The 14,310-nt window shown below is 42.5% G+C and overlaps 1 protein-coding gene across 2 annotated transcripts in view; it reads left to right on the top strand.

Moving 5' to 3' along the window:
* Positions 1 to 14,310, top strand: part of SEMA5A (semaphorin 5A) — a 471,369-nt gene that overhangs the window by 161,115 nt on the left and 295,944 nt on the right. For both annotated transcript variants that reach the window (XM_029215912.1, XM_029215913.1), the window contains one exon: positions 12,818 to 13,014. In XM_029215912.1, the coding sequence (XP_029071745.1) occupies positions 12,894 to 13,014 (121 nt within the window). In that variant the 5' untranslated portion in view covers positions 12,818 to 12,893. The remainder of the gene's footprint in view (positions 1 to 12,817; positions 13,015 to 14,310) is intronic.

Here is a 14,310-nt window from a genome sequence, read left to right as displayed (position 1 = left end):
AATAAAAATTGCATATATTTACAGCGTACAACATGATGTGTTTTTCTGGTTTTTTTTTAAGAGCAAATAAGATGGAAATTTTATTGGAAAATTATCTAAACAATTTTATGAAACTTACATAACTTCGATAACAAAACCTAAAAACGGTAATACACAATCACAACTGACTTAAGATCTTAGTAAAGTGAATTAATCAGTTGTAATAAAATAATAATCTGCCTTGATTTAGTTATAGTTAGGCCTGTAATGCAAAGGTGCCCCAGTATTAGGAAATCATATAAACATACCATATCATTAGGACAAACTGCAACGTGATGTTTTGATATATGTACACATTGTGACATGATTATCACAGTCAAACTAATGAGCATATCCATCACGTCACCTAGTTACCTTTGTGTGTGTGTGTGTGTGTGTGTGTGTGTGTGTGTGTGTGTGTGTGTGGTGAGGACATTTCAGATCTACTCTCTTAGCACATTTCAAGCACACAATATGGTATTATTAACGATAGTCACCATGCTGTCCATTAGATTTCCAGAACGTATCCAGCCTGCATAACTGAACCTTTGTACCCCTTGATCAACATCTCCCCGTTTCTCCCACTCCCCAGCCCTTGGCAGCCAATTCTACTCTCTGCTTCTCTGAGTTTGACTTGTTTAGTCTCTTTACAAAGATTGCTCTGGTTGTAACGTAGATAATAGGCTTTGTTGCAGGGGAGGCAAGCGTGAAAGCCCCAAGACCCCGACTAGATAGGCTTCTGTTGAGTCCAGGGGAGAGAGGAAGTGGCTTCATGTGGGATTGCAGCCATGGAGGTGAGAGGGGGCCAGGTTTGTGATCTATAGGACAGGGTTTACTGATGGTTTAGAGTGGCAGGTGGGGGAATTAGAGAAGCCAAAATGACTCTAGCTGTTATGGGGAGGACTCAGGCAGGAAGCAGATTTGGGGAAGAGGGGCAACTGAGGGTTTGTTAGGTCCATGTTTGGTTGGAGGTAATTCTCTGCACTCAAGTAGAAGAGAAGAGAGGATGGAAGTTGCAGTGTTAGGGTCAGGTTGGAGCTGAGATATACATCTATGTTCACCTGCTGATGGTTGCTCTTCCATAACTTGAGCTCCCGGGAGGATGTGTAGATGGTGAGCAGAGGGTGACACTAGATGCTAAGGCCATCTCATAGTTGTTCAAGGGCTGGTGCACATTCATCACCATCTGGATTAAATTATGATCAGTGAGGTCTCAGGCTCCAGGATTGGTGAATGATGCTGCCAGTCACTTCACGAAATTTCTGTCCCTGAGGAAACACATATTCAGGCCCAACTGAAGTCAGTTGGTAGAAATAGAGCACCTGCTAATTTTTTTTAACCAGAGGATCCATGTGTCTAGCAGAGCTCCGACTCCTAGTCAATAAATGATAACTGCAGAAACGAGGTATACACTGGGATGGTACCTTCAGTGTAGCGAGATGACCATGGATTTGGAGCCAGGGATGTACCTGTTAGAATTGTTAGCTCTTCTGTTTATCCTTGAGTCTTCACATCTGTAGACTAGGAAAGAATGCTAATACTTATTTTACAGGCTTATTTCAGGAAAACAAGAGATGTATTAATGCTGTGCATCACCACATAACCTTCTTTGCAGTTTCTTGTATTTTATTGTTCTCCGATTAGCAGAATCTTTGATTTTGATGATATGACTCAGTATTTTTTTCTTGTGATGAGAACTTGTAAGATTTACTCTCTTAGCAAATTTCAAATATGCAGTACAATACAGTTATTTTTTATTTTTGTAAGGATTTCTTATTCTTGTTTTTAATAAACGGACCCCAAGATTGTAATTAGTGCTCTTGAGGTCTATCTTTTTTGTCCTTAGACCAAAGAGTGCGACACATTTGAACTCAGATGAATCAGCTTTAGTGTATTGGTCCACTGGCCTAATAGGTATCGTCAGACATCACACACAAGGGCCATTCCCAACTGAAATCTGAAAACACCAATCAGAGGTCTTTTCACTAAATAGCCTAGTTTTCCCAAGTGTATCAGTAGGCTATTATCTGTAAATTTATCTGATACAATTTCAAGGTATTTGCATTTTCACCCTAGAATAATGAATATGATGAATTTACTTCTGCTGTGAATTGTAATATCTTCCCTTTTTTTTTTTTTTTGTCTTTTGATTTTTCAAGTGGTTCCAGCAAATTATGGTGTGCCAGAATAACTTACTCAAACCCCTCAGGGTTCACACACTTCAGTTATATCTTCCATGTGCTTTCATGTTTCCAGACCCGGGAGACTTCCTCTTTTTAGCTGGTCTGCCTATAGTAATCCCTTCATTCCTTTGACCACTAATTGGAAAATTATGACATTTAGAAAGGACATTTCCCAAAACCATGGGAATCCTCATATTTGGACCAGATGTTAAGAGAATTTTAATAGAGGAATAAAACATCTGTGACAATGAATAGTAGAGTCATAGAAGGAAAGGGAACAAGAATTGCATTTTAATGGAAGCATAAATATTGATTAGAAGGTAGAGAGGTGTATGTTGATTTACATTGTTTTTCTCCATTAACTCATTCCTCAGGTGGTAACTTTTTGTGTCTACTACATCCTGTATTGTCCAGAGGTTGAGAGTTTCACAGCCTATTTTAGAATGAGGCACATACACAGGCAATTGTAGTTCAGGGTGATAACGACTATAATAGAAATGAGTGTTGATGTACAGAGGGGCCACATGGGGATCGGGGGGGGGAAGTGGAAAAAAGTCAGAGAAGGCTACTCAGAGATGAAGCTTAAGAATTGGAACTAGAGGCAGGGAAACCTGTCAAAAACAGCTAACCATGTAGACGTGAGAAATAGAGAGAGTTGGTTAGGGTGGGGAGTGGGGCATGATTCTAAATATGGGTAAAAGGGAAGAGTTGTCAGAACACAGAGACAAAATGACACATGACCTTTGGGAAGATGAAGGAGGAGAAAATGGTGAGTGAGTCTTCAGAGAGAGAAATTGGGGTGGGGTGCACTTTCATTTAAAGGGAAGATGGGAGTAAGAGTTCTGGATGCAGTAAGCACACAGGGAGATTGGGGTGTTAAGGAAACCAGGGAGGAGAGGGTTTGCAGAGATATTCAGTTGGAGAGGACATGGGCGCAGATGCCATGGTGACAGATGTCCAGTTGCATCAGCTTACCGGACTTGGCAATCAGAAGGCGACCAGTGACGCTGACCAGAGCAGAAACGTTGGGGAGCATTCTTTTCTTCCTGCCAGTGTTGCATGCTTTTGCAGGTCATCATAGACATCACACCTTCTAGGTGACAAGAGACAAAGTGGCACTGCAGCTCCTGCCTATCTCACCTAAAAATGAATGGGAGCTATGAATAGTAATTGTCACATTATGAGAGTCATTTATAATGTGATTATTTTGTTCTGTCCCTATGAGTTTCCTCTCTCTAGATAAATCCTTTAGAAATTGTCAATATAGTTATATTGCCTTGAAAGACCCGTTATTTAAGGGTTTTTTTTTCCATTCTTAGAAAGTATTCCTGTTGATTTACCTATTACAGAAGTAGATTGAATGAACCTTCTCTTAGTTTTAAAACCTGCTGACAGATAAAATTAATATTGCCTTTGTGTAAATGATAATTTTATCAAATGGACTTCATTTATTTTTATGGTCCCTCCAGGCGATCTGGAGCTAAACAAGGGGAAAAAGACAAAAGTGTAATAACAATTCCCTTTGAAGAGAGATATAAAATAAGGTCGCTGGAGCTGAACCATTATTGAAATGTGTAAAATACGTCAATGTTTGCTTTTTCCCATTTTATTCCATGAAGTCATTTTATATAGCCATAAAATCCTATCTCATCTCAGTTCAGATACGATGAAAACCTATGAGTAATAAAGTCATTTTCTTACTCAGTTACCTGAAGGTGGCATCTGGCAGTGTTTCTGTACTTGAGGGCGGTCAGTGTTTTCATTAAGACATTCCTAAAAACGTTGCACTAATTCATTTGTGTTAAACCTCTTTTGGCTGAAATTTGGCAGTGACGGTACATGGGTTAAAATAATGTAAAGAGGATCCAATTTTCATAAAAATGTACCTAAAAATGAAGATGCAATATGTCTGGTGAACATCCTGATTGCCCTTATAGACTCAACGCAATAACAAGAAAACTTTAATTTTGCTTTATTTCCCAAAGAATAAAATGTTCGGTTATTATTTTTGAAAAAGGTTAGAAGAATCTATTTACTTGAACACTGTGCATTAACTTAAGTTTATTGTTTTGTTGGGGTTTTTTTTGCGTTACGTGGGCCTCTCACTGTTGTGGCCTCTCCCGTTGCGGAGCACAGGCTCCAGACGCACAGGCTCAGTGGCCATGGCTCACGGGCCCAGCCGCTCCGCGGCATGTGGGATCTTCCTGGACCGGGGCACGAACCCGTGTCCCCTGCATCGGCAGGCGGACTCTCAACCACTGTGCCACCAGGGAAGCCCAAGTTTATTGTTTTATTGATTCTTCATTTAATCCCATTTCCTGCTCAGTACCTAGAATGTCTGACATTACTACTTGGAAAGAGCACAGATTCATTCAACAGGTTCCTTCCAGCCATGAAGACAGTGAGGGCTTAGATGCTCCCTGACCTTTATTCCCCCTTCTTTGAACACTTGAAATTGAACCCCTTCAGAAGCCATAGCTTCTGTCTTCTTCATCCATTCAGAGGGATTCCTCCCTTTTCTATGTTCCCTCAGACTTTGCTCCTACTTCTAGGATAATTTGGTAATTATCAAAAGATGGATTTTACTTGCTTGACTACTCATACCTGTGAGCTGCAAATGCCCAGACTGTGTCCTCTTCTGTGTTGGAGGACTGTCCCTTGCCCACAGGTGGCATCCTTCAGTATGACTGTCTGGATTAAGGATGCCCCCTGTTTCCAGGCCATGGGTTCATCTCTTACGCTTTACTCTGGGGAGAAGACTGTGTTTCTGGGGGTAATTCGGGTTGTTTGAACTTGCGGCCATAAATGTGTGGTTTTACCAGTGTGAGCAGGAAGGCTGAGTGTGCCAGGCAAAGGGCCAGAGGGTTTTTCTCCTGTTTTGACATGGCCTGACACTGCACACTTGATCTTACCTTAATCTGTAAGATCCGTTCAATCCATTTGAGCCTTCGCTTTCTCTGCTGCAAAGTGAAGGGAGAGATGAGGTGATTTCAGCCGGCCCCTCCACCTTGCGGATTCATTGAGTTGTTGACTCACTTCCTGTCTCCTGTGTGCCAAGGGGCTGCATAAACCCTCTGACAGTGGTGCTTGTTCAGTGGCAAGGGATGCGTGAGTTCTGGATGCTGCTAAATAGAACGTCGGCTACGTGACTTCTGATTCATTCAGATGGCCGATTCAGCTTGTCGGAATGCATACATTTGGGGCTGTAACTGCGTGTTCAACCCGTAGCTTGTTTACGATACAAAGGAGAAGTCAAAGCTTAGAAACGCGTAAGGTTATATGACTTTCCATGGAACCCTTGATGAGGAAGCAGGCACTGTAACTGGTTCCTCAGGGTTTCCCAGAAAGGAGTAGGCGGCCGCTGTGTGTGCAGAAGGTGGAGGCCAGCCTTGACCTTGGGTAGTGGGAAGACTCGGGGCAGCAGTGGGGCCCGAGGCATCAGCAAACATGCAAAGAGTGTGCAAGGCTTACCCGGAGGACCGTGGCTAGGCAGGAGGGGCTGAAGGGAAGCCTTGGCACTGGGATTAGTGGAGGTGGAATTAGGAGGAGATGGCTCGTTGGTGGAAGGGCAGAGTATTCTCTTCGGAAAGCAGTGGAAAATCCTGAGAGGGTTTGAATAGGGCGAGGCTGTTTACCTGGCAGCAGCTGACGACTGTGCAGTAGATGTTGTAACACCATGTTTGGCTGTGCCAGGGTGTGCGGGAATAAGGCTCCACGATTTGTTCAGATGATGGACTGATTTTCTTCAGTGGTTCTGCTGCTTTCGGTTCGGGCTGGGGCTTTAGTCTCTGGGGGAGTGTTTCATCTGATCCCATGGAATAGGGCCAAGAGATGGATGGAAAGATGAGGACAAACACAGACCTTTCAGAAGAGCTGTCCATCTCCTTCTTATAAATCCTGTCGTTGTGCTTCTGATGTTACAACAGACTGTAAGTTTTTACAGTTGAGATGCGCACGCGAAGCATCCTCCCAAGGGCTGCTGTGCTCCAGTGGGTGTGGGGCTCGGCTTCCTGGTCCTCTCCGAGCAGCTCATTGGTCAGTTCTCTCACCTGACTTCTCCATCTTGTCTGCAATGGAGGTCCTAAAGCCATCAGGTAGGAGCCGGGCTGGCAGAGTTTCTGTGGACTCTCTGAGTTGCACCCATGCATCTGGCCATTTCCAACTTTACAGTGGGTCAAAGACTCAGAGGAACACCAGCCTCCCCTGAAAAAAAGTACTTGAAGCTTATTTTGGATCTGGTTTTATTAATCACTAGTTAGACTTTGTTCCTGAAGCAAAACTTCTTGTGTAAGCTTTCATTCTTTTGATTTCTATTTTATCTGACAGCAGTTTTTTTTAACTAAAAGGAACAGTTATTTTCTATTCCCCAAAGCCTATTCATTTGCAGAGTGGGTGTGAATGAGAAATGTTATTTATTGCACAAACATGTATATATGGAGCTTTGCTTATTTAGATCGAGCTTATAGAGAGAACGTACTCCCACATCAGGAAACTAAAGGGAAGGCTTCAGGGATTTTGAAGTAGATGCAACAAAAATGCTTCTGTTTTGTAGCCCAAAGTGGCCTGCTGTAATAAATCTTCCTATTGGCAAAATCAACTTGTTTAGTATTGTCACCAAACATATTTTTAATTTTCCAGAGGTGGTAGGATGAAATTGAAACAACTTTTATTGAAATTGATCCTTTGAAAATTCCTTTATCATGTATTTCCCCGATGTAGCAAATAGTTATAATTAACGTGACTTTCGTTTTTATTGAAATTTTGCTGAAATGACTCAATACGAATTCAGTTGGGTGATTTATATAAGCATATTTAAAAATAATCTTTCAAGTGATGATGGCTTATTTAATTTCTAAAGAGGGAGAGGTATTTTGATACACACAAATCAGAGATTCTCAACCAGGGCGATTTGACAAAGTCTGGAGCCAATTTTGGTTGGCACAGATTGGGGGGTTGCTACTGGCATCTAGCGGGTAGAGAGGCCAGGGATGCTGCTAAATGCACAGAACAGCTCCCAGAACAAAGAATTAACTGGCTCGAAATGGCAATAGATTGAGCGCTAAAATCTCTGATATAAATATTCTTCTCCCCACCCCACCATATTCCACTGAGGGGTGAGAGTCCAGGATGGAAGGACCTGATATTTCGATCTGAGCCTGTTTTGAGTAAAGGACTATTCAACGAGTTAGCTTTGCATGGTAGGATGCTCAGAAAACCCTGATGTAAATGAAAACTGTGAACACCGCTCCCTGGTACCTTCCCAGGCTGACTGTTTACAGTACCTTTATTTTAAGAACAAAGGTAACGTGTTATAGTCCGAAAATTATAAACTTCTAAAAATCACCTGTTCTCATTAAATGTGCTTCCCTTAGTTTAACGTGGCAAACATATAATTTCATCTCATCCCCATAGGACCATGGGTCTGTCTCCTTTTAGCAGCTCTTTCACTTGACAGGGCATTTTCTTCTCTAATCATCACTTTCAACATCCCAGGGAAGGAACGTTTCAGGCACTTGCGTTATTCTTCTTCAGCTTTCCTTCGGGAGGCAAGATGTTAGGATTGAGATGGGAATGCATGGCTATTGGAAATATAGGACAGGTCCAGTTGGCAGTTGTCTGTATAACTTGTTTCATGGTTAACAGAAGGGGATTCTATGTTGGCTTGGGTCTGACACACTGAAAACTCTCTGCAAGAGAGGAATTTGCTTTTAGCCCTAGGGTGACCGGAGCTCAGTCTCAGAGGTCGAGACGGCCATGCTTCCGTTCATTTCTGTGATGGATGCTGCTCAGTGGGAGTTGATGTGTCAGAGATACCGCTCTGGGTGCCTGCTGGCTGCCAGGTGGGGGTGTAAGTGCTTGGTGTCCTGCCTGCCACACAGCTAGCTAGCCCTTGCTGAGAGTTCACGGTTACTTTCACTATCCTTCCCATAATTTTTTTTTTTTTTTTTTTTTTCTGTACACGGGCCTCTCACTGCTGTGGCCTCTCCCGTTGTGGAGCACAGGCTCCAGACACACAGGCTCAGCGGCCACGGCTCACAGGCCCAGCCGCTCCGCGGCGTGTGGGATCTTCCCGGACCGGGGCACGAACCCGTGTCCCCTGCATCGGCAGGCAGACTTCCAACCACTGCGCCACCAGGGAAGCCCCTTCCCATAATTTTTTATCATCACCATTTTGTTTTGATGTGGGGCAGTGATACTCTACCTGCAGCCCTTTCCCGAGTGGACTGGTGAGGGTGCTCCAAATCTCCTTGCTCTGAACAGATCAAAATTACATCTAAAACAACTCTAACAGGACTTCCCTGGTGGCTTAGTGGTTAAGAATCCGCCTGCCAGTGCAGGGGACACAGGTTCGAGCCCTGGTCCGGGAAGATCCCACATGCCGCAGAGCAACTGAGCCCGTGCGCCACAATAGCCCTTGTGCCTAGAGCCCATGCATGCTCCACAGCAAGAGAAACCACCACAATGAGATGCCCACGCACCGCAATGAGATGCCTGTGCACCACCACGAAGAATAGCCCCTGCTCGCCACAGCTAGAGAAAGCCCGTGCGCAGCAATGAAGACACAATGCAGCCAAAAAATAAAAATAAAATAAATAAAATAAAGCGCCTCTAATGGGTGTTACTCTTTTTAGACTTAATTTCTTATTTTATATTGGAATATAGTTGATTTACAATGTTGTGTTAGTCTCAGGTGTACAGCAAAGTCATTCAGTTCTACATATACATCTAGCCATTCTTTTTCAGATTCTTTTCTCATATAGGTTATTACAGAATACTGAGTAGAGTTCCCTGTGCTACACAGTAGGTCCTTGTTGATTATCTATTTTATATATGGTAGTGTCTATGTGTTCATCCCAAACTCCTATTAAGATATGTCATTTGGTAAAATGTCGCGTCATAAGTCTCAGGTCAGAGGGAGAAGAAAGATGGGCTGCTTCATGTATTTGCCTCCAGACTGGAGTTCAAGAGCAGTCTCCAGTTTTGCAGACTGTGACCCCTTTTCCAAAAGTGAAATTAATCATACTTTTAATTTTAAAACCCAGGAAAAAATAGCATGTATGCCTCCATTGCCCATTACAATGTACTGGCCTGGTCAGGGATTATGGACCCATTGGACAGATGTATCCTTGGCTCCCAGTTTTTCTCTCCTTTCCTTCCCCCACGTTCATGCTCAGACTCTCTCCCTCCTCTGGAAACCATACTCTTGCCTCATCATGATTTGCAGCCCCTTCACTTTTTTCTCTGCCTAATTTGAACATTTCCATCCATGGGAGGATTGAGTCAATGAGGCGCAAAATACGGAGACTGTGAAATTCAATGTACCTCCACTTCGTGTTTTCTCCATGTTGACATATCACCATGTACTCGTGTGCACACCCCTTTTTAAAGAAGAGGCCCCTCTCCTCCCTTTCATAACCACCCTCTCTACTGGAACCTTAATAGTGTGCCACCCCTGCTTTTCTGGATCTTATACCACCTCTCCCTCTTAAATCTACAGTCTCTTCTCCACTCACCACTCCTCAGAAAAGAAGCCACATTTAATGATTTGTTTTCTGTACCCTAAAATTTTCTGAACTTTGGTCCTTCCGTGCTTACCTGATTTCATTGAATTTTCTGGGGTTACCTAGCATTCAAGTTACCACAGATATTCTGTCCCACTTTTGCTTCATCTGTTCCCTTCTTGGTTTCTCATGTCATGGACTCTGTCTCCTGTTTTTCTGAAACTGACCCCAGAGTTGACCATTGACTGTCCTTTTTTTTTTTTTTTAACATCTTTATTGGAGTATAATTGCTTTACAATGGTGTGTTAGTTTCTGCTTTATAACAAAGTGAATCAGTTATACATATACATATGTTCCCATATCTCTTCCGTCTTGCATCTCCCTCTCTCCCACCCTCCCTATCCCATCCCTCTAGGTGGTCTCAAAGCATCGAGCTGATCTCCCTGTGCTACGCGGCTGCTACCCACTAGCTATCTATTTTACGTTTGGTAGTGTATATATGTCCTTTGACTAAAGCCAGTAGTCTTCGCTCTACCTCATCAGGGTACAGTGGACGAGGCCTCTTTTTATTTTTTATTAAAAAAAATGTTAACATCTTTATTGGAGTATAATTGCTTTACAATGTTGTATTAGTTTCTGCTGTATAACAGAGTGAATCAGCTATACGTATACATATATCCCCATATCCCGTCCCTCTTGCGTCTCCCTCCCACCCTCTCTATCCCACCCCTCTAGGTGCTTTGGTACCAAGTTCATCTCCCTGTGCGATGCAGCTGCTTTCCACTAGCTATCTATTTTACATTTGAGACCTCTTTTTAAAATGTGTTATTTCTATCCTCCAACTTAACTTGGCTCCCATGGTGCTGTGTTCACTTGATGCGCTATATCTGTTCTCTTGTCTCATCTTCGTGCGGTTACTTTTCTTGAACAAATTCTAAATAAACACTTCTCTTTAGCCCTTTTTTTCTCTCATGCTTTCCCTTGGTGAGTCTCAACCACACCCATGATTTTAAACATTCCAAAGATTATATGCTGTCTCTGAATTCTTTTCTTTCCTGAGCATCCAACCTGGATTTTCCACAGTCAGCTGCATTTCCTTAAATATTCTCTTGGCATCGTAAACCCAACATGCACAAAACCGAATGATCATATCCTCCTCTAAAACTTCTTCTGTTGATTATCATATTTTAAAAAATGGCATGACTGTCCTCAAAGTGACTCACATTCTTTATCTTCAGTCCATCTGTGCCTCTTTGCTTTCTGTTCCTCCCAATTTAACAGATTAGAACAATAACCATTTATTATATTTCACACTTTGGGGGTTAGGAAATTGGACAGCGCTCAACTAGTTGATTTCTTTGCTCTTGTGATACTAAAGTCACTCAGTGGGTTTCAGCTTTACTCATATATCAGGTGCCTTGGTGGGCCTGGCTGGGAAGCTGGGCTTAGTGGGAAACATCACCAGGAGGACGTATATGTGGTCTCCCTGGCATGACAGTTTCAGGGACATTGGGCTTCTGACCCAGTGTCTCAGTGCCCCAGAGGAGACAGGAAGTAGAAACTGCTAGCCTCTTAGGGTATGGGCTTGGAAACTAGGGTACCATCACTTCTGACCCAGTGTCTCAGTGCCCCAGAGGAGACAGGAAGTAGAAACTGCTAGCCTCTTAGGGTATGGGCTTGGAAACTAGGATACCATCACTTCTGTTGTATCTGACTGAGCAAAGCAGTCAGAGAGCCAACCCAGATTCAAGAGAGGGGGTGAAGATCCAGCCTTCAGTGGGAGGAAGGTCAAAGAAGCTGTGGACATCTTTAATTTTCTGTACTTTGCCTGACCCATCACACTGAGTGTTTGCTGGGTTTACCTTAATTTCTGTTCACATTGACCCCACCTGAAGTCACAGCTTCCTTTCTTTCTCTTCTGAACAATTGCTGTATCTTCAATTTAACTTCTTGACCTTTCTGCTCTTTAGCTGATTTCCTGTGTATGCTATGGTGAGAATGATTACTATTTCTTCTAATGTTAATACACTGTGGTAGCTTATTGCCTAAAAATAGAGACCTCAGACCTTAGTATCATTCATTCACCTTCCAAATCTTAACCCAACATTCTCTCTAGGCTGCTTTCCATTTCTCCCCTTTCTGTCCCCTGGGGTCAAGTACAGTAAACTCTTCCCAACACATGTTGCCTACTCATTCCTCTTGGCCCTTCAGTGCATCATTTCATCCTCTTCTGGATTACTTCCAGAAGTCTCCATCTGTTGAAATCCTCTTTATCCTCCACGATTAAACTCAAATATGAAGTCTTCCTTTGACCCACCCTTGATCTCTCTAAGTAGCAGTTGTACTCTCTCTCCTAACCCCCATAGTGCTCCTGCTTCTTTTTATGATTTTCTAACAGCTTGGATTATAGTTATTTTTATAACCCTATCTTATTTTAAAGCTTATTAATCTTTTAAATTATTCGTGATCTTTAAAGTTTCCCAGCTCCCAGCACGGCAATTTCATTTCACCCAGTAGGCGCTCCATGTAGGTTTTATTTGATGCACACTTGATCTCTAGCCAAAAACTTTGCAGGAAGGTCATCTGTAAATTTCAAAGGAGAAATGCACCCACTGTGGATGATTTTTAAGAGTTGGGTAGATAGTATTAATCAGGTTATTAGTCAAGGACAATGGTCATGGCCTTATTTAATAGGGGCTTTTGTATTTTGAAAAGGGAAGGGGAGGAATTCTTAGGGCATCCACATGTAGATCTGCATTTGCACGACCGGGCGAGAATGATGTTCCAAGGGAAAACCAATCGATGGTCACAACTCTGAAACTGAATTCTTCATGGGGGTGGGGACGATGACTACTTGATAGAGCTTAAACTTGAACATTCTTCTTTTATAATCAATGGGTTATCTCATAAAATTATTGGGAGGAAAAGAGGTCTAGATTGAGACATATATTATTACTCACACATTTCTGAAATATCTCCTAGAAGAAGGTGTGTTTGTCCAAGCACTGCAAGGCTCTTTTTTTTTTAAAGGGCGTGATGGGGCTTTACTAAAAGACCAGCCACCAGAAAACGTGAACCCATGTTAAGGCACTTGTTCTCTTTTGCGTGTTTTAGGCACTTTCCCCACATGACGGGACGACGAGCTTCTGGTTAAAGACAAGTGTCCAGATCCTAAGGTCTCCTGCCCACCATGAAGGGACCCTGCATCATTGCGTGGCTCTTCTCAAGCCTGGGATGGTGGAGACTCGCCCAGCCGGAGACAGACGCATCTCAGTGCCAGAGAGCAGAGCACCCGGTCATTTCCTATAAAGGTGAGGGTCAAGCACGCTCTGATTGCAAAGGCACCATTTAAATGCTCGTTGCATACTCAGAATAGCAGTGGTTATCACTCTATCATTCTGTGAGTCTTGTTTTAGACATTGTTTAAAATCAGAGCAAAAATACAAAATCCCCCATCACAAGAGTTTCATATCCTGAAACTGATCACTATATTAAGAAGAATCCTCAGCCATAAAAAGAAACGAAACTGAGTTCTTTGTAGTGAGGAGGATGGACCTGGAGTCTGTCCTACAGAGTGAAGTACGCCAGAAAGAGAAAGACAAATACCGTATGCTAGCACATATGTATGGAACCTAAAAATAAATGGTTCTGAAAAACCTAGGGGCAGGACAGGAATACAGACACAGACCTACTAGAGAATGGACTTGAGGATACGGGGAGGGGGAAGGGTGAGCTGTGACAAAGCGAGAGAGAGGCGTGGACATATACACACTACCAAACATAAGGTAGATAGCTAGTGGGAAGCAGCCGCATGGCACAGGGAGATCAGCTCGGTGCTTTGTGACCACCTAGAGGGGTGGGATAGGGAGGGTGGGAGGGAGACGCAAGAGGGAAGAGATATGGGAACATATGTATATGTATAACTGATTCGTTTTGTTGTAAAGCAGAAACTAACACACCATTGTAAAGCAATTATACTCCAATAAAGATGTAAAAAAAAAAAAGAAGCATCCAAGCTCAGAATTATCATAGGCAGAAAATCCCATTGTTGAGGCCACTTTTACTCAACAGGTGCTGTCAGCCTCCTAGGCAGGAGAAAAATGTGACCCACAGAAATAACAACAAAACCAAGCAAAACAAAAAAATTCTTCATTTCAGCAGTTCCCAACAAAGCCTTAGTCCCACCACACAATGTACGCCTTTATCTCTATCTGGCATTGCGTGGCAGACAGAATTGGTTTACTGTCTCAAATATGCCTACGTATCTGTAGGATCAATTGATTAGTGTGTATACACATTCTTTTCTTCTTTAATTCATCAAAATTTATTTAGGGTTCTTTACACCCTGGACATTTCTAAGCATTTAAGGTGATGAGTAAACTAGTCTTTGTCTCTGTCCTCAAGGAACTTGCTCTTATATCATGAAACTGAGTATAATTAATCAGACATTGTGTTTTAATAATTCATCCAATGAATAGTTTTGTGGTCTGTTATTTTGTAACTTTTGTATCACAAAAAAATTTGAAATATATACAAAAATAGAAGAGTCTAAGGAACACCCAGCCCCTGTATTTATTAATCCCTGGCCCACCTTTTTTCTTGTATAT

This window comes from Monodon monoceros, unplaced genomic scaffold (genome assembly GCF_005190385.1).
Source record: "Monodon monoceros isolate NGI ecotype Baffin Bay Population unplaced genomic scaffold, NGI_Narwhal_1 Super_Scaffold_12, whole genome shotgun sequence".
NCBI lineage: Eukaryota > Metazoa > Chordata > Mammalia > Artiodactyla > Monodontidae > Monodon > Monodon monoceros.
This window is presented reverse-complemented; position numbering and strand designations above follow the sequence as displayed.